This window comes from Panthera leo, chromosome C1 (genome assembly GCF_018350215.1).
Source record: "Panthera leo isolate Ple1 chromosome C1, P.leo_Ple1_pat1.1, whole genome shotgun sequence".
Lineage (NCBI taxonomy): Eukaryota > Metazoa > Chordata > Mammalia > Carnivora > Felidae > Panthera > Panthera leo.
The window spans coordinates 6928063-6953095 of record NC_056686.1 but is presented as its reverse complement, the minus strand read 5'-3'; the positions used below and the strand labels follow the sequence as shown (position 1 = coordinate 6953095).

The 25033-nt window shown below is 55.1% G+C and overlaps 1 protein-coding gene across 3 annotated transcripts in view; it reads left to right on the top strand.

Moving 5' to 3' along the window:
• The window catches only part of CTNNBIP1 (catenin beta interacting protein 1), a 52142-nt gene extending 27337 nt beyond the window's left edge, over positions 1–24805 (top strand). For all 3 annotated transcript variants that reach the window (XM_042951573.1, XM_042951572.1, XM_042951570.1), the window contains 3 exons: positions 1942–2060; positions 2648–2738; positions 22409–24805. In XM_042951573.1, coding sequence (XP_042807507.1) covers positions 1965–2060; positions 2648–2738; positions 22409–22467 — 246 coding nt within the window. In that variant the 5' untranslated portion in view covers positions 1942–1964 and the 3' untranslated portion in view covers positions 22468–24805. The remainder of the gene's footprint in view (positions 1–1941; positions 2061–2647; positions 2739–22408) is intronic.
• Positions 24806–25033: the final 228 nt, after the last annotated feature.

The following is a 25033-nucleotide window of genomic DNA, read 5'->3' as shown; positions in this document are numbered from 1 at the left end:
TCAAATGGGAGTCCTTTGTCAACGCTCAGTTTGGTTGTGCAGACTGGATTGGGTACTTTGGTCTGTTTCAACACGGTGACATTTGGCCCTAAATCAGCGTGGGTATTAGAGAGAGAGGGAAACTTGCACACCACGGGCTGTCTCGATTTTTCCATTCAGCCAACTGGGTGGTGTCTATTAAGTGCATGCTAGGCACGGTGCTGAGCTGTGGAGGACGGGGTGAGCTAGGCGGGCCCTGGCCTTCAAGTCTGGCAGGGGAGAGACAATAAGCAAGTACCCCAGCAGGGCACTTCCAGAAAATGGGGACGAGCCCGGGCTATGTGACCGAGTGGGTGTAGGGGGTGTGGGACACAGAACCTGCTTCAGCTATGCTGTCAGGAAAGGTTCCCGGGGAAGGCGTCTTTAAGCAAGTTGAAGGGTGAAAATAAGCCAATCCAGGCTCAGGGGACACCCAGTGCAAAGCCTGCTGGGGGAAAGAGCTTCTTGGCATGTTCTAGAAATAGCCTGGGGTCAGGAAGGCCGAGAGTGAGGGGAGGCATGAGGAGAAGCAGGCCTCATGAGCACTCTGGGGTAGTTCAGTGGGAGGAAGTGAAAAGGGGTCAGTGTGAGAAGCAGCGATGTCCCAGACCCGGGCTCCCATCAGAGACCCACTTGACATGGCTTACCCCTCTTTCCTGGTTACCAGCGCTCACTGGGCTCTTTTCTGAGCCCAGAGGGGGCGGCACGTGAGTAGACAGTACAATGGGTTGTCTGGGGCTTCAGTGGGGAGAGGAAGGCCCCAGAAGGAGACCTGCTGCATCAAGTATACAGCCACTCCTTTAGCCCCAGCCTGCCAGCTTTTGAGCCTGTTGTGTGGACTTTTAGGACCAGAGCCCCTGGTAGCTTATGGGGACTGGACACTTGACAGGGACCTCCAGGGAGGCTGCTGCCCAGGACTCTGGCACATTTCTGAGTCTGCCCTTTGCCCGGAGAGCAGGCCTGCCTGGGAGAGCCTGCTGGTCCAGGGCTTGCTGGCCCCCGAGGATGGGCGGCGTGAGGAGTGTCCTTGGCTCGCGAGCCAGGCTCCCTGGGTCCCCCGAGAGCAGCTCCTTGGCAGCGGGGCTGCTGAGGCTCCACCCCCACCAGCTGCTGCGTTATTTCTGACTCATCCAGGAGTTACAAGCCTGTAACCCAAACCCCTCCACGCCCGGCTTCCTCTCTGCCGGCTCCTCCTAGAGTGGGGAGACCCTGGGACGGCTCTCCTGGGACCTCTCTGCAGGTTGGGTCCCTGCTGTACCCAGACACAGCTGCTGCCCTCAGGAGCTGCCCTCTGACAGGTGGGGTGGGCGTGCGCGCGTGACGGCAGTGAGCTCAGGTGGGCGTCTGTATCCCACAGCCCAGGCCTGCCTGTCCCCATCGAGGGACTCCTTGGAGCCCGGCCCAGGAGCTGGCCTCTTGAATTCGTCAGGGGCTTCTGCTGAGGGGGCTGCCCAGGCCTTGGGGCTCAGTACTGATCTTGTGGTTTCTCCAGCCAGAGGCGCCAGCTGGCTGCTTCTGGTCGTGTCACTTTTGCTCCTTCTGGAAGTTGCATGCTTGGAAAACCTGGGACGCTTAGGGCTTCATTCAGCACATCCCCTGTGGCTGATAGCAGGGCTCTTGCTGAGGGGGTGGCTGGAAGATCGAGCTGGCCAGAAGTCTGGGTCAGCTTAGACTCCCTGGGCCTGACAGCTCCTCGCAGAGGGTGCTGGCCGCCAGCGCCTGCTCCGGGATCTAGCTGCTCAGTCTGGCTGCCTGGGGCCGGTGGGGGTGAGGGAGGAACAGGCAACTCGCCACCTGCTCTGGGCTCTCAGAAGCGAGACCCTGCAGCACTGTGGGCTGCCTGACCACTCCTGCCCAGCACCCAGTCTGTGTCTGGTGGGTCTCGTCCCGAAGCCCGCTTCAGTGCCTCTCCTCGCTCCGCAGGAGTCCCCAGGGCTGGCCAGGGAATGAACCGCGAGGGGGCTCCCGGGAAGAGTCCGGAGGACATGTACATTCAGCAGAAGGTCCGAGTGCTGCTCATGCTGAGGAAGATGGGATCAAATGTGAGTGCCTTTGGGGTGCCAAGCAACGGGTCCTGCAGGGAGGGTGCTGCCGTGGGCAGAGCAGAGGGCCTATAGCCATGTCCTGTGGCAGCTGTGGTCTGCGGAGGGGGATGCTGGGCTTGTGGTTTGGCTCTGTGGCTGATTCATGCCACTGAGAGCCCTTCCTGTCCAGCTCCAGGGGTACCGCTGGGACAGTCTTCCCATCCCCGTGCTGAGCCTGGGCCAGGTGGGTGTGAGCCCTAAAGGCCCTGACCTTCCCGCCCTCCCGTCTCCCTGGGAGGTGTCCAAGGGGCGCTGGGCAGGACGGGCACTGAGAGGGCAGCACTGTTCAGAAAGAAAGGGATGGGCTCCCCGGGCAGGGCCTGGGCTTCCTCCTGGCCCCGTGCTGCACTGGAACCCAGTCTCAGATCTGATCCGAGTGGCAAGGCCTGTGGGCCCACGGACCAAGTTTGGGGTGGGGTCAGAGGGTGCTCGCTCTGGAACTGAAGGGTCAAGAGTCAGGAACAGGGGCCCAGGGATTACAGGAGCAGGTACCTTCTGGGAGCCGGTGTGCACCGCCCCTCACAGTGGCTGTCTCACCCTTGCAGCTGACGGCCAGCGAGGAGGAGTTTCTGCGCACCTACGCGGGGGTGGTCAACAGCCAGCTCAGCCAGCTGCCCCAGCACTCCATCGACCAGGGTGAGTCCCGGCCAGGGCGCCCCGCCATGCCCTTCCCAGAGATGCCTAGTTGGGTTTTCTGGAGAAAACTTAGCTCCTGGGGCAGACAAGGGAGGGCGGCTGCCTCCCGTCCCCAGAGCTGAGGCCCAGGCCTGGGCCCATCTCTTTACCGGGGTGGGAGCCGAGGACCCAATCAGGTAATGGTGGGAGCAAGAAATGGCCTGGGGGAGGCAAGAAATGGAGATGTCCGGGGCCTCTGGTTTTTGCATTTCCTCAGCCTTTGGCTTGACCCCTGCCCACCCAGCACCCTGTCCAGGGAGAGCGTGAAGCCAGCCTCACCTGCTAGGACCTGCCCTCGGCACCGGTTATGCAGGGAGCTGGTGTGTTCCTGGCTGCACCCAGGCGGGAGGCCCCGATGGCTCCGAGTGCCCGAGGTGTCCATCTGCCTGAGGGGGCTCTTTCTTTTCTGGGTGCCCTCACCCGATCGTAATAATGGGAGTGAGAAACATTTAAGTATTTATTGTCCAGCAGGCACATGGTGAATACTGGATCCACGTAGTTTCGTTTTATCGTGGGCAGCTACTGGTTGTATTACTTGCACTTAACGGGCGAGGAAATGGGTTCGGAAGCCCATAAGTGGTCGCCCTGGTCTTACAGCCGGTTGCCAGAGGGCTCAGGATGCAAACTTGTCACTGCCCGTCCTGGAGTGCTTGTGGGCTCTGTCATCTGGAGGGCTTGCCCGACCCCGTGGCCCACGGCATCCTGACCAGCACTTCCATCTCGTCCTTTCCTTTTATCTTTTCGCTTAGTTGGAAATATTTGCCATAAAATTGTGTGGCCTGTGGGGTGTCAGATGTGAGCTGGCTCCCGGCAGCAGGGCGACGAGGGGCGCGTGCTGACCCGTGGGGCCGAGGAGGAGAGCAGGTGTGGCACGCAAGGCCGCCTGTCTCGAAGCAGTCCCTGCTCTCCTGGATATCATAGGCCTCAGCTCTGGCGCAGGGCCCAGTTCTCCAGCTCTGACGCCGGGTGTCACCTGGCCTGTGCGCCCAACTCAGCAGAAACGTACAGGGCGTCCCAGAAGCTCGGGCAGCAAATTGGGACAGCCACTCGCTGAGCACAACCTGCCTGGGCCACATTCGTGCCACAGCCTGCTGTATACCGACGGTTAGGGGCGGGGTCTGCCCTTCGGGGGTTTGGCTTCTGGGAGGGATCCTTTCTTTTTTTTCTTTTCTTTTATCATATAAATATACAAATATATATATATATATATATATATATATATATTTATATATATATATATATATATATAATTTATTTAAGTAATCTGTAATCTCTACACCCACCATGGGGCTCGAACTCATGACACCGGGGTCGAGAGTCACACGCTCTTCCGACTAGACCGGAAGGGAGACATCCTTTCTTATCCACAGCTGATCTGGGTTTCTAGCACAGTTCCCCCTTCCCCCCCAGGCTCTTGAACCATATCTCCCTGAAACCCTCAGGCTTCTGGGTTCCTAGGACATCACATTTTCTCCCACCCCGGTTTTAGGTCACTGAATCAACCAGAATTTGGGCTGGTGATAAGAATGCCTCTAGTAAAATGCTGTTAATGGAAAAAATCATAATAAGTTATAGAACTGTATGTCAATGTAGAAAACAACCCCCCGACACACACACACACTCACACGTGTACGTGTGTAGGAAAAAAAAGCTGAAAGAACATATACCAGGCTGTTAATAGAGAATTTTGATGTGGGTAGAACTGTCTATATAAAGGACTTTAACTTTCCAAGTCACACATTTTCATAAGACTAATTTTTTAACATTGCACATACGTTTCTTCTGTAGAACGGGGAAGTTTTTTTTTTTTTTTTTTTTAAATGTTTTTATTTTTATTTTTGAAGGAGAGAGAGACAGAGCATGAGCGGGGGAGGAGCAGAGAGAGGGGGAGACAGAGAATTCGAAGCAGGCTCCAGGCTGTAAGCTGTCAGCACAGAGCCCAACATGGGGCTCGAACTCATGAACTGTGAGATCATGACCTGAGCCGAAGTCGGACGCTTCACCGACTGAGCCACCCGGGCGCCCCAAAATGGGGAAGTTTCTAAAAAGCATTAAGAGAACCCTCCATCTTGCCTAGCTAAGCCAGCAGTTGAGAATAAAAATGAACTCTGTGGAGTGAAGCCCATGGTGACCTCACGTGCCCTAAAGCATCTGGGCCATCAGGAGCGAACTGTGGCCTGTGAGGGTGACCCCAGAATCTGGGCCCTCCTCGGTGAGGGGTGTCCACGGGACAGCCAGGCAGGCCTCAGATACATCTCCCAGGGAACAGGCTGCTGAAGCTGCAACGGGACCCAGAGGAGGGTCTCTGGGGATGCTGGTGGCTGGGGTGGCTCTCTGCTGTTGGGGTTCCCTGCATACTGCCCCGGGGCCCCGCGGTTACCTCTGAGCTGAACCAAACAGGAAAACACACGCTGCAGAAAGTCCTGAGGATTCCCGTGGCCTGTGTAGGAGGAGGGTGGGCGGCAGTGCCGGAAGAGCATCATGTATTTTGTGCCCCTAAGGACCCCGCACACAAATGCACAACAAAACAGTTCTCGGCGCAGTCTCTCTCGCTGTGGGGGCACAACCCTGAGAGCAGGACCCTGCACGTCTGCCCACACCGTGGGGCCAAACGGGTCTTGGCTAAAATTCTAGCCTGCCCACCTCATCTGTTGGCACGGCCAGCCTCAGCTGGTGCCGCAGGGATGCCGCTGCCAGGGGCCCAGGTGCTGTCCAAGTGGCGAAAGCCCTGGATCACTGCTTCCAGTGCCTGGGATCCCAGCATAAAAGACCCCTCAAAGGCCTGGGAGCAATCAGGGTGGTGGGGGAGACAGTGGGACAGAAATCTGGTGTGAGCCCCTCCTGCCACGAGGTGGCGCTGTGTCTCAGCAAATGCCCAGCGCTCTCCTCCACGGAGAGCAAAGTCTCCTTCAGCTCCCCTCTGGGGGCCTCGGACCAAAGGGACAGAGCTCTGCATTGGGCTACTATCTTTAGACTCGCACACGCTTCCCCTCTGGGGTTGGAGGGGTCTGGTACTGGGGGCACTGCTTGCCCTCCCTGGCCCCAGACACAAGAGTGGGCTGGGCATCCCTAGCCCCACGCCCGGGCCTCCTGCCTCCCTGGTCTTCCCCTGGTGAACATGTGTGCAGGATCTGCCAGGCCCTCACTGGTGCCAGAGACCGTGCTGTGTGGGCCTGGCTGGCCTCTGCTGGTCTGAGACCACCCACGACAGCCTCCTCCTGGAAACCCTCCTTCCGTTCCCCCATCCTCTGTGATACACCTGTCTGTCTTTCTGTCTCTCCGTCCCCCCAGGCCCTACCTTCTGCCCCCTCTGCTCACTGCCCCTGAGCGCTCCTTTTCTCACACCCTGGTGCCTTGATATTCTGCCCTCCTCTCTGTCACACCTCCCCCTGGGGGTCTCACATGCTCTGGTCAACGCCCTCCAAACACACACCCTCAGCCCAGACCCTCTCCTGACCCCCACCCCCAGAACTTTACGTGCAACTCCCTACTGACCGTCTGGCCACAGACAACCCACGCTCAGATCCAGATTCACACTCGACCCACCGAATCTATTCTTCTACCTGTATTCTCGGTCGTGATGGATGTATCACCAAAACTCCATGGCCCTGGGGACTCCTCTTCGAAGACCCAAGTATCTAGCAAATTATCAGATCCTTGTGATTCTCTTGCCTTAAGGCTCCTCAAATCTGCTCTGTCTTCTCCGTCTTGGTTTGAACCCTCGTTTTGTTCAGAGCACATATTCATTTTTGTCTTGATCGCTGCAAACAGTTCCTGGCATCTTGACTCCTCACCTTGTCCCTCCAGTGCACTTCCCACCCCTGGCTCAGCAGGTCTTGTCCCGACTTAAAATGCCGCCTTGTGGATGATGTCCAGCCCCGCTAGCATGATGAGCGGGACTCCCTGACACTTGACCTCACACACCGGAAACAGCCAGAGCCAGTGGCTTTCAGCTTCTGTCTCAGGCTGGCCTTGGCGCCTCTGCATTTGCCTCTGGCTTCCAGGAGCCCAGCGCTGACCCCCAGCCTTCCTCTGCCTGTTGCCGGCCGGGCCAGGCCCTCTTGTCATTCCCATCCCGCACATGCACCCTGGCTGAGCTACTCCCACGGTCTCCTGGTCGTCTCTTGAGCAACCCCGAGACCCTTGAGCTTGGGACTATGGCTTCCCACCTTGTATTTCTGGGGCTACGTCCCCCCCCCCCCCAACCGAGGCCCAGTGCACGCTTGGACAAATGAATGGGCCAGGCTCTCTTTGGGTCGGAGAGCCCATCATCCCCCAGAAAGGCAAGAACGTGGAGCCAATCTGAGTGCTGTCTCCTGCTCCCCGAGGGTGACCAAGCAGACCCTACAGCCAGGCAAGACTGACTTTGAGCCAGAGATCAATACCCCTCGGGAAAGGTCACCTTGCTGAGGAAGCCCAGCTATAGGTGTGGGGGTCGAGAGCTGTAGCTTCCGAAGAGCGGGCTGGACAGAATGCTGAGCTCATTCCCTTCTTATCACCGGTGCTACTGTCTCCATAACACGTACCGATCCCTTTTCCTGGTTATGGAATAATGCATAGTCATTGAGGAAAACTGGGGAAAGGCAGGAGCAGCAGAGAAACCTGAACGATTGAATCCTACCGCAAGCTACGATCACTGTTACCTTCTGCTCAGTTCCCCGTCAACCTTTTAAAACTATGTTTGTCGGGTTGCCTGGGTGGCTCCGTCAGTTAAACATTCGACTCTTGATTTCGGCTCAGGTCATGATCTCATGGTTCATAAGTTCAAGCCCTGCATCGGGCTCTGCGCTGACTACAGGGAGCCTGCTTGGGATTCTCTCTCTCCTTCTATCTCTGCCCTGCCCCCACTCCGTCTCTCTCTCTCTCTCTCTCTCTCTCAAATAAATAAACATTAAAAAAAATTAAAATGTACTTGTATTCACAATCACAAATTGGGGACCAAATGGTATATATAAACATCTTAATATCCATTTTAACATCCATGTTTTACTTATGGTAATTTTTTAAAGTTTATTTATTTTGAAAGAGAGTGAGAGCGCATTCGCGCGCGTTTGTGCAAGTGGGGGAGGGGCACAGAGAGAGGGAGAGAGAGAGAGAATCCCAAGCAGGCTCTGGGATGTCAGCGCAGAGCCTGACGTGGGGCTTAAACCCACAGACCGTGAGATCTTGACCTGGGCCACCAAGGCACCCCGACTTATGGTAATTTTAAAGTATTTTCCAACAATTTGCAAGAAAAGATTTTAGCGATTGCATAATAAGCAGCCACGTGGCGGCCCAGAATTCACTGCCCAGACCTTCCCCGTGGGACATCTGTTTCTCATTTTTGCTATTAATTACAATAGCAGCAAACATTTATTGAGCCCTTCCTGTATGCCAGCTTCTGCATCAAGAAGCACACAAGGGGTTATCCCGGTGAATCCCCGCCACACTCCTGCAAGGCGGGTGCTGTCTCGGTGCTTTCGAGAGGAGAAACCGGCCTGGAGAGGTTTAGTAAGCTGCTCAAGGCCTTAGGGAGCCACCAGTGTGGGCGTGGCAGGTGTCAAACGTCCATCCTCGCCTGTAAATCTTCATCTTCATCTTCATCAGTGACTTTAAGATAAATTCTAGGAGTGGCTTTAAGGCCATGTGCATTCTTCAGCAGGACTGCATCTTATCTGAGGAATGGGTGTGATTTAGGCAATCAACATATTTCAGGAAGGTGCGGGGTGTGGGGGGAGCATTGGACTTTTCTGCTGCCTCTTTATTCTGGGCCCTTCACCCGAAGGTGCCTATGAATGTGCTGGTTCTCTGAGAGCGCCTGGTCTCTTCCTGCCTCGGTGCTGCCTAGGGGATGGGGCACCCAGCGAGCGCCAATCCCAGGCCCCCACCGGCACTTTGCAAAGCCTGCTTGTGATAAGCTGACTGTAAGAACTCTCATCTTCACGTGGTGCCTTGGACAGGCTGTCATCCGGGAGTCCCGGGGCACTGGTCTGGAAATGGCCCACTTTGTTAAGGAAGCTTTTGTCCCTTCTCCTCCCAGGGGCCTGCCAGGACATCCCCTGGTCTGCCACTGCCCCTCTTGTTGGCCCTGGGAGCTACAGGGCTGGCACAGTCACTGCTCAGGCCCGTTCCAGCCTCCGTCTGATGGCACTGTTTCTCCGAGAGACTTTCCAGGGAAGGTTCCTAGCCTGCAGCCAGCTGGGCTGTCCCAGGGCTCTTCTGACTTTCCCCCTTGGAAGCCAAGGCTGCTGCTCAGGGCACACTGCCAGAGAGCCTAAAATAGGTCATTTGGTCTTAGGGTTGCACTGGGAACCTTGTTAAAATAGTTGTGGTCACAGGCAGACCAGCAGGGAGCCAGTGGCCCCAGGGGAGGGCCCACCCCTCACAAGGGCCTCACGGTGGACCAAGCGAGTGCCCTCCTCCGCTCATTCCCTACTTGGCACTCTCCATGCCCCGGCAAGGTGCCGGCACGATCGGCCCCATTCTACAGCCAGCCTTCTTCCTGGAGTCCTCTCCCACCGCCTCCGGCTTCTGCTCTTTTGCTTCCTCCATACAGCCCTCTCTGACTCCTTCCAGGGTCCGTCTGAGCCCCTCTTCTCCCTCCGGAGCTCCCTGTGACCTTTCCTGCTGCGTAGCTGCTGTCACATTGGCAGGAGCCCTTTGGGACCTGCGCTATGTTCCCAGTCACACGTTCAGCCCCTGGTCCAGCTTCTGGCACAGAGCTGGGGTTTGCTGGATCCTTGTGTAGACCGAGCCTCTGGGAGGCGACTCCTGCAAGAGTGTGGACTGTCTGCGGGGGGTTCTGTGTTCTTTCCTATGTTCCCAGTCACACGTTCAGCCCCTGGTCCAGCTTCTGGCACAGAGCTGGGGTTTGCTGGATCCTTGTGTAGACCGAGCCTCTGGGAGGCGACTCCTGCAAGAGTGTGGACTGTCTGCGGGGGGTTCTGTGTTCTTTCCTTTCCCACGTGGGGCTCCAAGGCTTCTCCCAGAGGCTCTCTGTGATAACAAGGTGTGGACTGAAATTATAGTCAGGCCCCGGGGGGGAATTCCAGCCTATGGGATGGGACCCTAATTCTTTTTTTTTTTTTTTAACTTTAATCAACACTTACATGAGAATTGTCTGTAACCTGGTAATAATGAAATTGAACAAAGAAGATCCCATATACACAGAATCAAACTGAAAAATCAATCAGAAGGATTTTGCATGTGATAATCCGTGTCGCAGAAAAAAGAAAAAAGCATCCCAAGAAAGGGTAAGGAATGTGCTGAAGCGCAGGACCAGCTGCTCCATTCAGCGTTCTAGTCCCGGCCTGTGAAGGGCTGCTTTGACCCTTCTTTAACCAGCCTAATGGGTTCTATTGTTTAGAACCAGGACAGGGGGGCTCCTGGGTGGCTCATTTGGTTGAGCGTCCGACTCGAGCTCAGGTCATGATCTCACGGTTCATGCAGAGCCCATTTTGGATCCTCTGTCTCCCTCTGTCTCCCTCTCTCTCCCTGCCCCTTCCCCACTTGGGCACGTGTATGCTGTCTCTCTCTCTCTGTCTCTCTCAAAAATAAATAAGTATGACTAATCCCGAGGGAAGGCAAACCCACCCAGAAAGCCACAGAGAAAAGGTGCTATTTGCCTGGGCCTTGATGGATGTGTGGGAGTGTGTGTAGGGCGTGGAAATTGGAGGAAGCCTCTGGAGCCTGCCCAGCGTGAGTATTGGGTGACTTCGTGTCCCCCTAAGAGACTGGTGAGCCACTTACGGTGAGCACTGGGGAGACGTCACAGGACAAAGGGTAAGGCAGGGAGATGGCTGGAAGGTCACAGTGACACCCACCTGTGAGATGCAGATGTTTTTCAGAGGCGGAACACTGAGGACCGAGAACCTGCAGGTGGGCTGAACAGGTGGGGATGGGGTTTGAGCCCCAGGGCCAAGTTCGGGACACACAGATGCTGGGAGAGCTCTGAGTAGGAGGTGCCTGGGGGGTGCGGGTCCTGGAAGGGTGGGAGCCAGGTCCGAGCTCAGGTGCAAGGTGAGATCAGGTACAGGACTGAGAGTGGACCAGGGTGAGGCGTGGGATCAGGGGAGGTTACGCAGGGAGGGCAGGCAGAGTGAGGGGAGGAGGGAGCCCGGTGAGCACAGCACTGAGGACAGCGGGAGGGGGATACCGGCCAGCTCTGAAAGGAGGGGGCTGTCAGCAGGGTCACTGTCAGGGTCCCTGGGGCTTATAATTGAGAAGTCAGTGCGACTTTCCCCTGAACAGTTTCTGTGGAGCCCTGGCTGGAAGCTAGATTGCCGCAGGCCTGGGCTCCGTGAGGAAACGGAAGTGGGGGCACAGAGGTCTCTTTCAGATGCTGGCGGAGCGGGGATGTCAGCTTGGGGTTGGGTGGGGCTCCAGGGACAGTCTGTAGCAATGAGTTCTTGGAGTGCCGGCCGGGACCACCACACCTGGAGCGCCGAGGGTGCTTATTAAAAATGCAGGCTCCTGGGCCCCGCCCAAGCCCTCCTGAATCAGAATGCCTGCCAGGGGAGCCTGGGAGTCTGCATTTGAAATAAGCCCCCAAGGTGATTGTGATGCCCACTAGGATTTGAGAATATACCAGGGCTTTAGACAAAGACCTGGTCGGTCCTGACCCCTCGCACCCGCTCCTCCCAGATTTTGTCCCTCCTGCGCATAGCCAAGCTCTCCGGTCCGGGAGAGCTTACATTCTGGGAGACCAAAGAATTTGACCAACAAGTACCTCACCTGGAAAACAGCCCCAGAGGTAGGGCGTGTGTGTGTGTGTGTGTGTGTGTGTGTTGGGCTCAGCGGGGGGTGTGGAAGGGCAGGAGGGGCAGAGGTGGGTTTGAGGGAGCTAGAACTCCAAGTAGTGACCCCACGAGATGCTGTTTATGATGCTATCTGCCGCAGACATTATCCTGGCCGGTCAGATGGGTGGGATGGGTGCAGTTTATCACAATTCGCAGATGAGAAAACCAAGGTAGATGTGCAGATACGTTGCCCAGGTGGGCAGGGTCAGAGCCAGGCCCAGGTCCCGGGGTGCTGGGGTCCACTGAGGGAGCCCAAGCCCCGAGAGGCCCTCCCTGGCTGGGCGGGAGGCCCAGCGCCTCTGCTAGGAGCCAGTCCCACGTCTGGTGCCGTGTGCTCACCTTCTGGCAGCCTGAATGCCTGGTGCCGTGGTTGTCAGCCGGGAGCCCAGTAGGTGCCACCAAGCCCGGAGCCTGCTTTGGCTGCTGAGACCTTAGTGGATCTGTGGCCGCTGTCCCCATGGCAACCAGTATCATGCTGTCTCTCGGTAAAAGCCATCCCCTGGGAACTTGAGGCATCAGAGCTGAGATGTATAGAACCCCCGGGGTTCCTAGGCTGCCGCTGCTAAAAACAGCGCCTGCCACCCAGCGGGTTTGTCTGGGAGGAGAGGAGGTGGTGTGGGAGCCTCGTCGTGTGGAAACGCTCCCTCTTGGAGGAGGCTCTGGGACCTGTTTCCCCAGGAGCTTTGCTGCCTGGCTCGCAGCTGGTAGCTGAGCCGCTGCAGTTTCGGGTAGCTCGGTAGCCGCTAGTTAGCTAGTTAGTTAGCTAGCTAGTTAGCAGGTAGTTAGTGCTGATGGCAGGCTCACGGGCTAAGGAGGAAGTACCGCGGGCCCCAACCCCAGAGGCAGACAGGGGAGGTGGGAGTTGCCCCGACACTCCGACACTCCAGAGCGTGCGCTCGTGTTTCCTCTCTAGCCCGTCAGCCGTGTGGCCGGGGCTTGGCAGGTCGGACTCCCCGGACTGTCGTGAAGCCCTCAGCCCAAGTGAGTTTCCTGCGCTGTCTCTCGCTTCCGGGAGGCACGGCAGTTGGGAGCCTCCAGGATTTCAGGGTTGCGTTTCTGAGTTTTTCAGTCCCTGGTTGTTCACTCTTATTAGGAAGGTGTTTGGGCCCCTCAAGAGGTCAGGAGCTCCCTGACCCCAGAACATCTGAACCTGAGTAGTCCTAGGAAGCTCTGCCCAGAGAGGGGTGCAGGGGAGCCCCGCCCCATGACAGGGGGAGGCTGGGCTTGCGAGAGCTCATGGCTCTGAGTTGGGCGATGCGGATGCCCCTGCCAGGGACTGATGCTGCTTCTGGGAGTCCCCCGTTTTATCCGGTGATGTCTGTGCAGGGCTGTGCCTGCACTGTAGGGCCCAGGGCCGGCCGCCTTTGGGAGCTGGGCGAGGCTTTTCATGCCATGTGCCGGTTTCTGGGCCGGGTCTGCCCTAAGAGCGGTTTTTCCTCCCCGTCCACCCTTGAGTACTGGTTCTGAGGTGGACTTTGCAGGATCCAGGGCTAGGAGAGCTCTGGCCCCCTGCAGCCGGGTGCTCTGGCAGAATCCAGGCAGGGACTACACGGTCAGCGCGTCGCAGCGGCCGAGGCCCGTCCCTTCCTTCCCCAGTGCCTGTCTCTCTGGGCAAGGTCCCTCCTGGAGAGGGCGGGTGGTTTCCAGAGCAGTCCTCGTCCGTCCCAAAGCTTGAGCCCCAGGGTCCGTGCCTTTCCAAGACTGAGCTCCCCCTTCCCTGGAAAAGAGTGAGGGGCACGAGCAGGAGAACCCCAGGCGTGTTTGTGGAACAGTCCACATCCACTCTGCACCTCAGGGCCGTGGCCGCCTGTTTCCTGTTCTTTGTCACCCGTTATCACCCACCAGGCTGGAAACACACGGCTGATGGGAGCGTGTGCCGGCAATTCAGGAAGCAGGCGGAGGCGCTTAGGTATTGCTGAAAAGACCTTTCGAGAGACTCGATGTGAGAGCCTCAATTAGCAAGAATGATTCTCCAGCCACTGGGGGTTGTCTGTGTGCCCCTGGGGCTTTCTCCATACACCCTGCCCCCTGCCCCCTGTCCCCTGTCCCCTGTCCCCTGTCCCCTGTCTTGATGGCAAGGTGCAGATGCCTTCAGTGAGCCGGCACATGGCTGAGGCCGGTGCTGGTGCTGGTGCTGGTGTGGAGCCTGTTCTGGGCTTTTGACTCTGCTGGTGCGAATTCATCCTGAGTTTGCAAACAGACTAGTGAGCCCATTGTCTGTCTCCCGCCCCCAGCGAGGGGCCAGCTTCCCTTTTCTAAGCTCCTGCATAGTTGTCATTTTTCTCTGCCCAGTCACTTGACTAGACTCTGTTAAAGGGGCAAAGCTGGCATTGGACGTGGGTTGAGTGCCCTGCCCTGGTTCAGGGAGCTGTGTCCTCACCAGCGCCTTGGCCCTGCTTTCCTTAGCAGGTGAGCCATGGGACCGGGGAGACATCAGGGCCACGCCGTAGGCCAGGGTGGGGCATTGGGGGGGCGGGAGGCACGGGTCTGGGCTCGGGCCTCCTCCCGAGTTGGCGTTTTTGGTTCCATGTTGAATCCTGTCCCACTGTGCCAGAGTTCTTTCGGTGGTGTTTTTTAAATCCCGGGTCTTGGTTCCATTCTGATGGACGGGCCACAGTGCTCTGGGTGACTGGGGCGAGTCAGTTATTCCCTTCCCCGGAGAGGCAATGGCAGTGTGTCCTGATGGGGAAGCATGGACTTCAGGGTCTAGGTCTGGGTCCTCCCTGTGCTTCTGATTCCCTGAGTTGCTATAGGGGTTCTCTCCTCATCTGTACAGTAAGGATTCGTCCTGTCCCACGAGCTCTCCCAGGTGCTGTGCATCTGTGAGTGAACAAGATAAAGTCCCTGATTACGTGGAATGTGCCTCCCACTGGGGAATCAAAGATCCCATCAACATATAACGCTGTGGTTGGTGCTGAGGGTCCTGAAGCAGGCTGCACCACCCTGAGGGACTGACACAGGGCACTCTTTCTTTATTTTTTAATGTTTATTTATTTTTGAGAGAGACAGAGACAGAGACAGAATGCGAGCGGGTTAGGGGCAGAGAGAGAGGGAGACACAGAATCGGAAGCAGGCTCCAGGCTCCGGGCTGTCAGCACGGAGCCCGACGCGGGGCTCGAACTCACGAGCCGTGAGGTCACGACCCGAGCCGAAGTCGGACGCTCAGCTGACTGAGCCACCCAGGCACCCCTCACAGGGCACTGTTTTAGAAGCTGTGGTCAGGGAGGGTCTGGGGAGACGATTTTGCCCAGACACTGGCATGAAGTGCAAGAGCGGTGTGTGACATGAACTTGGGGAAGAGCACTGAGGCAAAGGAAACAGCAAGTGCAAAGGTCCTGAGGTACAAGTTACTCGTTCCTGAAGGACAGCCCAGAAGGCCCACAGGGCTGGAGTGGAGTGAGGAGATGGGTGTGTATCAAAGGAGGTGAAGAGACAGCCAGAGGCCAGACGTGTTGGCTCTTGCGGGCCGTGTGGAATTTGGAGTTTACTTTTGAGTATGATGAGAAATCTTGCAATAAGAAGCCTTTGGAGAGTTTTGAGCAAAGGAGTGGCAGGGTCTGACTTATGTTTTTAAGAACTTCCTCCTCGCTGCTGTGTGACAGTGGGCAATTTGGGGGCCAGAGTGCCGAGATCCAGGAAAACGGGCCCAGGAGGCTTGATGGGCAGTGGTAGCCTGGACTGGGTGGTGGTTGGGGAAATAGTGACGTAGCCACGATATAGTTTAAAAGTAGAGCCGACATGAGGCACCTCGCTGGCTTAGTTGGAAGAGCGTGTGACTCTTTTTTCTGTTTTTAAATAAATGTTTATTCATTTTTAAGAGAGAGAGAGAGAGTGAGCAGGAGGAGGGGCAGAGAGAAGGGGAGAGAGAGAGAGAATCCCAAGCAGGCTCCTCACTGCCAGTACAGAGCCTGGTGCGGGGCTTGAACTCACAAACCATGAGATCGTGACCTGAGCTGAAGTCAGATGATGCTCAACCAACTAAGCCACCCAGGTGCCCCCAGCCTGTGACTCTTCATCTTGGGGTTGTGAGTTTGAGCCCCACGTCGGGTGTAGAGGTTCCTTTAAAAAAAAAAAACAAAAAATGGGGCACCTGGGGGGCTCAGTCAGTTGGGTGTCCGACTTCGGCTCAGGTCATGATCTCGCAGTTGGTGAGTTCGAGCCCCGCGTCGGGCTCTGAGCCGACAGCTCGGAGCCTGGAGCCCGCTTTGGATTCTGTGTCTGTCTCTGTCTGCCCCTTCCCCGTTCATTCTCTGTCTCTCAAAAATGAATAAATGTTAAAGAAACAAAATTAAATTAAAAAAAAACAAACTGAAGAATAATAAAAGTAGAGCCAATCAGATTTGCTGGTGTCATGGAATGTGTGTGTGTGTGTGTGTGTGTGTGTGTGTGCGCGCGCGCTTGCATGGGATGGGAGTGGGGGGATCGGGAGGATCCCTTGCAGGATTTTTGAGGGACCAGAGGATGGCCGGGCCCTTGCTAAGGGGGGCGGCTGAGGGTGGAGTGGGCCGGAGAGCCCGTTTGACGTTCCGCCAGCTGTGAGGGTTCCAGTGTCTCCACCTCCTTGCTAACTCCTATGGTCGCTTTTTGATTCTGGCCCTCCTAGTGGCTGTGAAGTGGTGTCTCATTGTATCTTTGATTTGTGTCTCCATAGTGACTAATGATGCTGAATTGAGCATCTTTTGACGTGGTTGTTGACCATTCTTCTATCTTCTTTGGGAAAAATCTCTAAATCTCTATTCGAGATCTTTGCCCATTTTAAAAATTGAGTGGCCTTTTAATTATTATCGAATTGTGTTTATTTACATATTCCAGGTACCGGTCCCTTACCAGATATATGACTCGCAAATTGCTCTCCCATTCGGTTTTTTTTTTTTTTTTTTAATGTTTAGTTATGTATTTTGAGAGAGCGAGACGGAGTGCACACATGCATGAGTGTGGGCGGAGGGTGGAGGGAGGGGCAGAGAGAGAGAGAAATCCAAGCAGGCTCCCTGCTGTCAGCGCAGAGCCCAACGTGGGGCTCGATCCCACCCATGAGATCATGACCTGAATTGAAACCAAGAGCTGGACACTTAACTGACTGAGCCACCCAGATGCCCCTCCACTTTTTTTAAAAAATTTAAAAAAAAATTTTTTTTTTAATGTTTATTTTTGAGAGAGAGAGAGAGACAGAGTGTGAGCCAGGGAGGGGCAGAGAGAGAGGGAGACACAGAATCTGAAGCAGGCTCCAGGTTCTGAGCTGTCAGCGCAGAGCCCGTCATGGGGCTGAACCCATGAACCGTGAGATCATGACCTGAGCCGAAGTCGGACGCTTAACCGACTGAGCCACCCAGGCGCCCCCCTCCACTTTTTTTTTTAATGTAAGTCTTCTCATTGTCATTTTCTTTAAAGCTTCTCTCTCTCTCTCTCTTTTTTTAAGTTTTTCTTTTCTTTCTTTCTTTCTTTTTTTTTAAGTAATCTCTACACCAAACACGGGGCTTGAACTCATGACTTGAAAATCAAGGGTCGCATGCTCTCTCAACTGAGCCAGCCAGGCGCCCCAGCAGTTCACTTTTTTGGTAGCATCCTTTGAAATATAAACATTTTTGAGTTCAATAAAGCCCAATTTATCTATCTTTTCTTTTCTTTGGGTGTGCTTTGGTTGTCCTATCTAAGAAATCAGTTCCTAACCCAAGGCCATGAAGATTTACTCCGGTGTTTTCTTCTAAGAGTTTTATAGTCTTATAATTTTATAATTTTGGCAGTTATATTTAGGTCGTTGGTCCATTTTGGGTTAATTTCTGTACGTGGTGCAGGGTAAGGGTCCAAGTTCATCCCTGGCATATGAACATCCAGTTCCCTTCTCTCCAACTGAGTTGTCTTGACACCCTTGTCGAAACCTAACTGACCCTAAGTGGGGGGATTTATTTTTGAACTCTCAGGTCGGTTCTGTTGATCAGCCTGTCTACCCTTACACTAGTACCACCCTGTCTTGTCTATTGTGGCCTTGGAGTACATGATACAATCCCAAAGCGTGAGTCCAACTTTGTTCTTCTTTCTCAAGACAACTTTGGCCGTTCTGGATCCTCTGCATTTTCCATGTGAATTTTAGGAGCAGCTTGTCAATTTCTGCAAAAAAGGCCAGCTGGGATTTTGATAGGAGTTGCGTTGACTGCCTTTCCAGGATGTTGTCAACAGTGATGTTTTGTACTTTTCTCAGCACAAATTCTACAGTCCATTTGTCCAACTTATTCCTAAGTATTTTATTATTTTTGATGCTATTGTAAATAAAGTTTTCTTTTTTAAAAACATTTTTAATGTTTATTTTGGAGAGAGAGAAAGAGACAGAACATGAGCAAGGGAGGGTAGAGAGGAGACACAGAATTTGAAACAGGCTCCAGGCTCTGAGCTGTCCACACAGAGCCCGACGTGGGGCTCGAACTTACCAGCCATGAGATCATGACCTGAGCCGAAGTCGGATGCTTAACCAACTGAGTGACCCAGGTACCCCATAAATGAAATTTTCTTAATTTAATCTTCAGATTCTTCATTGCTAGTGTATAGAAATACAAACAATGAGGGGCGCCTGGGTGGCTCGGTCGGTTAAGCGTCTGACTTGACTCAGGTCATGATCTCGTAGTTTGTGAGTTCAAGTCCTGCATCAGGGTCTGTGCTGACAGCTCAGAGTCTGGAGCCTGCTTGGAATTCTGTGTCCCCCTCGCTCTCTGCCCCTCCCCCACTTGCTCTCTGTCTCTCTCTCTCTCAAAAAATTAATACACATTAAAATAAAAAAGAAGAAATACAAACAATGTTTATATATTGATTTTGTATCCTGCAACTTCAAATTATTTATTAGTCTTAATAGTTTTCAGTGGATTCCTTAGGATTTTCTATATACAAGAACCATGTCATCTACAAATATGGTTTTACTTCTTCCTTTCCAATTTGGATATCTTTTGTTTCCTTGCCTAGTTGCCCTGGATAGAACCTTCAACTCAACACTGAATAGAAGTGATAGGAATTTGGGGCGCGTGGGTGGCTCAGTTGGTTAAGCGTCCGACTTCAGCTCTGGTCATGATCTCGCGGCTCATGAGTTTGAGCCCCACATCGGGCTCTGTGCTAACAGCCTGGAGCCTGCTTCGGATTCTATGTCTCCCTCTCTCTCTGCCCCTGCCCCGCGCACACTCTGCATCTCTCTCTCTCTCTCTCCCTCTCTCTCAAAAGTAAATGAACATTGAAATAAAAAAAAAAAAAAAAAAAGCAACAGGAGCAGACATCCTTGAAATGGGGGGCAGCTTCCAGTTTTTCACCATTAAGGGTGATCACAGCTGTGGGATTTTAATAAATGCCCTTTATCAGATTGAGAAAGCTCCCTTCTGTACCAGATGTGTTGAGGGAGGGTGTGCCCATGAAGGGGTGTTGAATTTTGTCAGATGTATTTTCTGTGTTATTCAGACCATTGTATGGTTTTCGTCCCTGTTTTTGTATTGGTAGGCTGTAATACATGAGTTGATTTTCAGGGGTTAGAACACCCTTGCATATCTTGGGATAAATCTCACTTGTTCAGAGTATATAATCCTTTTTATATATTGCTGTGTGGTTTGCTAGTACTTTGTTGAGTGTTTTTGCATAACACAGGTATAACAAATAGCTATATTCATAAGAGATACTGGTGTGGTTCTCTTTTCCCATGATGCTTTCATCTGGTTTTGGCCATCTTTTTTTTTTTTTTTTTTTAATGTTTATTTATTTATTTTGAGAGAGAGAGAGAGTGCGAGCCGGGGGGGGGGGGGGAGGGGGGAGAGAGAGAGAGAGAGAGAGAGAGAGAGAGAGAGAGAATGAGTCCCAAGCAGGCTCCACCCTGTCAGCACAGAGCCCAGTGCGGGGCTCGATCCCATGAACCGTGAGATCGTGACCCGAGCCGAAATCAAGAGTCGGACGCTTAACCGACTGAGCCACCCAGACACCCCTGGTTTTGGCCATCTTTATCTTTCAGTGTGTCCGAGAGCGTGAGCAGGAGGCTCTCCAGCTTCTCCCCTCCTGTGCTCACCTGCATCCAGCAGAAAGGGGTGCACAAAAGCTCGGGCCCGAGTCGAGACAGTGTCAGCAGAGGTAACAATGGGGTGGACACAGCCTCATCTGTAAAATGGCATAGGAAACCTAGCGGACAGCCTGGAGGCGGCAGGATGGGCCTCCCTGTTCTGAGCCTTGTGATTGCCGGCCACAGTTGCACCCAAGGGAGCTGCCACATACTGGACCTTAAAGGAGGAAGGACAGCAGGGACCAACCTGAGGCCCTTCCTGGCTCTGAAGCTCTAAGAGCTCCATTCTGCCAGCTAAGCGAGCAGCGCGTCCTCCCTGGTAGGTGGCTGGCCCAGATTTCCCGGAGAAGAGGAGGGAGGGGAGCAGCATCCTTGCCCGGAGGCCTGTGTGCTTCCTGGCCAGGCCCTCGTAGTGCAGGCCAGCCACTGATAAGGAGAGGTCAGACGATGCTCTGGAAGGGCCTGCCCCGCTTGGCGAGGCCCGGAAGACAGCCGGTCCTTTGGGAACAGAACAAGGCACGGGCTGGGCGGCAGCTCTGCGGGCCCTCTCCACACCCAGCTCCCGCAGCAGAGTGGGAGGCTCTAAAAATGCAAGCTGCTGATTTCCCCACCCCAGCCAGGGACGGGCGACCAGCTGGCACTGTGGCACCAGCGGGACTCTGGCAGATCCTCTTCCACCTTCAGGTGTCATGCCAAATAGTCACCGGGGTCCCTGTGTGACCTTGAGGAGGTCACTTCCTTCCCCAACTCGGAGCCTAGCCCAGGTGCGCACACCAGGCAGCCTGCGGGGTCGGGAGCCCGTGGTCGTTCCCTCCGCAGACTCACCGTTCCCTCCTGGGGTGGCCAGGGCTATTTTTGTGCCTGCAGCTCAGTCCAGAGGCCTAAGGTCCCCGTGAGAAAGCCCACGAGGCAGGCAAGGAAAGAAGCAAGTGGCTGCCTCTCCTTGCCGCAGCCCAGGCAGCTCTCTCCTCCCCTCTCTCAGCCCCCACCTGCCCCTCCCCATCGCCCGGGGAAGAGCCGGCATCTGCTAGGTGACCAGCTCAGCTGCCATGCAGGGTATGATGTCATCTTGGATTCTGTGGTTGCTAGGAAAATTCTGCCTGCAGTGATATTTCGTGGTCCTAGGACTGAGGCGAGAACAGAATGTTCCCGAGAAGACAGGGGAAGGATTCGTAGGGCTTCCCAAGCAAAGGAGCCCCCCATCCCAGGAAGTCAGAGGATTTGAGCTTCTTCCCAGGAGCTTGTTCCCCTTCTCAGGAATAGAAGTTGTGCGGGTCACGGCAGAAACGCGTCAAGGCAGGTCGGGGTGCGAGCGGCAGGGTTGGCTCCCCTGACAGCACCGTGGCGACCTGGTGGCCAAAGGCACACGTCCGTGATGTTGCCTCCTTGTGCCTCCTCCTGCAGCACCACAGCTGGGGGGCTCCCCCACCCCTCGGTTTCCAGGGGCAGCAAGAAGGAGGAGGCGGTGTGGAGGAAGACGGCCAGCACCATGCGGGGGGTGGGGGGCAAGGCGGACACCGTTTCACAGGCCGGAAGCTCAGCCACGAACCACCCGCACCCGCCCCCTCTTCCGTGGCCTTTCCTGTGTCTGTTCTTCTCATCGTCCCCTCCTGGGGAGATCCCCTCCGGCAGGACAGAAGAGAAGTCTGTCAGAAAGGCCACGGCAGCTGATTATTGTTCAGGGCCTGACCACGAATTGCCCTTTAGTAAAAGGGGAGGGGGGCCTGGCTGGTTCAGTCGGTAAACGTACTGACTCCTGATCTTGGGGTCGTAAGTTCGAGCCCCAAGTTGAGTGTAGAGATTTTTTTTTTTTAATCTTAAGGGGCGCCTGGGGGGCTCAGTCGGTTAAGCGTCCAACTTTGGCTCAGGTCATGATCTCGAGGTTCGTGGGTTCGAACCCCACGTCAGGCTCTGCACAGAGCCTGCTTGGGATTCTCTCTCTCTCCCCCCTCTCTCTGCCTCCCCCCCCAAATAAATAAATAAGCTTTAATAAAACTAAAAACAGATACGAGGAAGGAAGGAAGGAAGGAAGGAAGGAAGGAAGGAAGGAAGGAAGGAAAAGGGGAGAAAGCAGTAGGCCCCAGGGAGGGCCAGGTCCAGCAGGGGTCAGGACCTGCTGGTCAGCTCACTTGCCCTGCGGCCTCCTCCTTCTGCCTGAGCAGCTCTGGGTAGCCACGGCAGGTCAGTGTTTTGAACTCTTTCCCTCCTCCCTCTTGCCTTTTCTGGCTGCATGTCAGAGCCTGTCTTATGGAAAACAAGACAAAGGAAGTGATTTCATGAGTGCCTGGACCAGAATCTCAAATCCATGTTTAAAAATAACAATAATAAAGATTATGGCTATTATCTATCTCTGTAGGAACCAGGCCGACTGCAGGCCAGAAATGGGCCCGGCTGTGCTCTTTTGAGCAGGTGCTAGGTGTGGGCAAAGAGGGATGGCTATTAGAAATCCTAATGAACCTCCAAAGGATCAAGACACGAGTCTTCAGAAGAAAAAGGAAGGTTCCCGAAGGCCTCTGGCTTTGGTGACCTGGGAGGAAGCGATGTGAGCAGAGCCCTACTCTGGGACCTGCAGCCCTGGGTGTGTGTCACACAGGCTTCTCAGTGGCATAGCCTTGAGCAAGCCTCTGAGGCTCGCCCCCGCAGCCCTGCCACCCTATGGTGGCGTGTCCCCTGGCCAGGCCGTAGGAAAGGCCCAGAGAGGAGGCGGTTGGCTGCTTTGGAAGCGGTTGGCACTGTGCTGGACTAACGCTGTCACGGGTGCCCGAGCCGCCTTGCCCCTCCCCGATTGCAGCCTGACGCCCGAGGCCAACCAACAGCTCTTTCCTCCTGGTGTGCAGGTGCGGAGGACGTGGTGATGGCATTTTCCAGGTCGGAGACGGAGGACCGGAGGCAGTAGCTGTGAACCCCTTGGAACACCCTGGAAGCTGGCAAGGGCCAAGAGATCTGTGTGGACCTCGGCCAGCCGAGTGGCAGCAGATCACCTTCCCGATTCCCCCTGCCCCTACACCCTACCCTACCCCACTCCAGGGTCACTCAGCAGGGCTGGCACCGAAGGAGGCACCGGTGGTGCAGTTACAATTGGCTTAAAGGGACGGACTCATGATTGGCTGCAGGAAGAAACCCTTTTATTTTTAAATCTTGACCAACAGAAACCTTTTATTTTTATTTCTGACTTTTTTTTTTTTTTTTTTTTTTTTTTTTTTTATTTGCTCCTCGGTATATGGCTTCCCAGGAAGCTCTCCGAGATCTGGTGCTTTATTTAGGTCACTTTTTAGGAATGTGAAGAGGCCCGATTGGCTGCTTAAACTGGAAAAGGATTCTGATTGGCCAGCTAGTGGGAAATGGTGTTTTTTTTTTTTTTTTTTCTTTGATTGGCTGCAGGTGTTCTGCTGATAGCAACAGCTTCTCTCTTTTCAATGCTGAAAACAGGGTTTGGGACATTGGTTGTTATATTTGACTTGAAAAGAAAAAAAAAAAAGAAACCAAGTGCGCTTTGCAATATTTATTACACAAAGAGCTTGCTGCTGCTTTCACGTGTTTTGTTTGTGTTTGCATTTGATTTGATTTTGATATGTGTGTTTGGTTTCTCATTGGCTCATCCGCGACTCCCGTTTCCAGGGGCGCCCCCGCCTCGGCCGCACAGGCAGTGTCTCTCCAGTCCGGGGGTCCACCTGGACAGTGCATTTGCTCTAATGCCCACACCGGGCTCCACTGGCGAGGGGACCTCCGAGGCCCCATGCAGGGTCTACAGCTGGAAAAGAGGGCCCCTGAGGAGGTTTGTGCTGTCCTGCAGGAGCAGACCAGAGCTTAGAGGTGACCATTAGCCAGGATTTATGCTCATCACTTCCATGCGTTGGCACCCGGCCAGGCCCCCTTCTGGGGGGAGCTGTGGGGCTCCCCTCTGCATGGGGCTGGGCCTCTCTGGCCTGTCCCTGTTGAGTAGAGCAGCGGGTGGCTCTGACCTTTCAGCCGATCCCTCCGTATCTACTTCCTGAGGCCTCATCTGGGGCTCCTCCTGTAAAGGGCAGGAGCTGCTCCTGGCTGTGAGACCCCACAGTGGAGTAGAGGGCTCTGCCCGGGAGCCCGGAACCCTCACAAAGGCCCCAGCTTGGCTCACAAGGCCCGGGAGGCCTTTAGGTCTCCACACCCGGCCCTGACCTCCGCCAGCCAGGCTCCCAGGGTACCTGCCGCTGGGCAGTAGGCCCTGGCCCGGGCTTGGAGTCCTCATATCCGACGGAAGGGTCCCTCTCCATGTCAGCCTGGAACAGACATTGTTTGCTTCTGAAGTGCCGACTGAGACAGCTGGCCGGGCCTTCGCTGAGCAGGTTCCACCAGGCCGGCCCTCGGCCCGGGTCCCCAGAGACACACGGCAGAGCAGCCGGATTTGAGGCGGTGAGAGCCCCGGGTCTTCCCACCTGCCCTCCTCCTTCCCTCGGGGGGAGCCTGGCCTTCTCCCTGTGTCTCTCACCAGAGTGGAGTCTGGGTGGGGAGGTGGAGGAAGATGGGGACCTCAGGGACCGGGAGCCTGGACCCTCCCCCGAGACGGTAAATGGCTGAGGCCCCCGTTTTGCCCCAGGTACCCAGAGCCAGGAGAAGATTCTCAGAGCCAGACTCCCCCTTCTCAGGGCTGGGGCTGTACGGATCACAGGAGCTGCCCTGGGGCCATGTGGACGGCCCGTGCTGTGCTGTGAGCCTTGCCCCAGAAGGACTCGCGTGTCACAGCTTAGATGGCCCTGACCTCCTCCGCACGTGGGCCTGGTTAGCTGACCTGGTTAGGTTAACCTTCAAAGAGCGTCGATCCCCAGGGAGCGGGGACTATGGAGACACCAACAGGGGCCCGAGAGCACCCTCCTCCGGGAGAGGCAGTTGGCGTATGTGTGAGCACACACACACACTTTCACTCTCAGTGTCCCGCCTCCAGCTGAGCCCCTGGGGAAAGGTCAGCTTTTGCGAGCCCCCTCCCCCCAGGTTTTGACATCTGTCACCAGGTGCCAGTACCAGGTTGCCATTTTCCCCCTCTCTGTGTACCTGCAGCTCCCATAAAGGGTCCGTGTCCAGGCCGGTGGTGTGTCTGTGCCCCAGCCTGTCCTTGTCAAGGTCACGGGGCCTCCCTCTTGTAACAGCAGTGGCCCCGGTCTGTCTTGCCATCTGAACACGAAAAGTGAAGGTGTTTCTGTGGCTCCATATTTCAACTGAAAATATATCTGTTGGAGAAAAAAAAATTAACAATAAAGATTTTTAATAGCTTGGTGTGTGAGCTGAGTTACCTCCCTCGGAGTTGGGTGCGTTCGCTGATTGCCCCATGTCGCATGGGCTCCGCTGCTGGGCCCTCTCTCCCCAAGGAGGCACCACAGGGAGGGTCGAAAACACCATGTTTGCTAGTTTGATTGTCCGTGACCTGGAGGGTGACTCGGGGCTTGGAAGAATTCCGAGACCTGCCCAGCTGACAGGTCCCTGGAAGG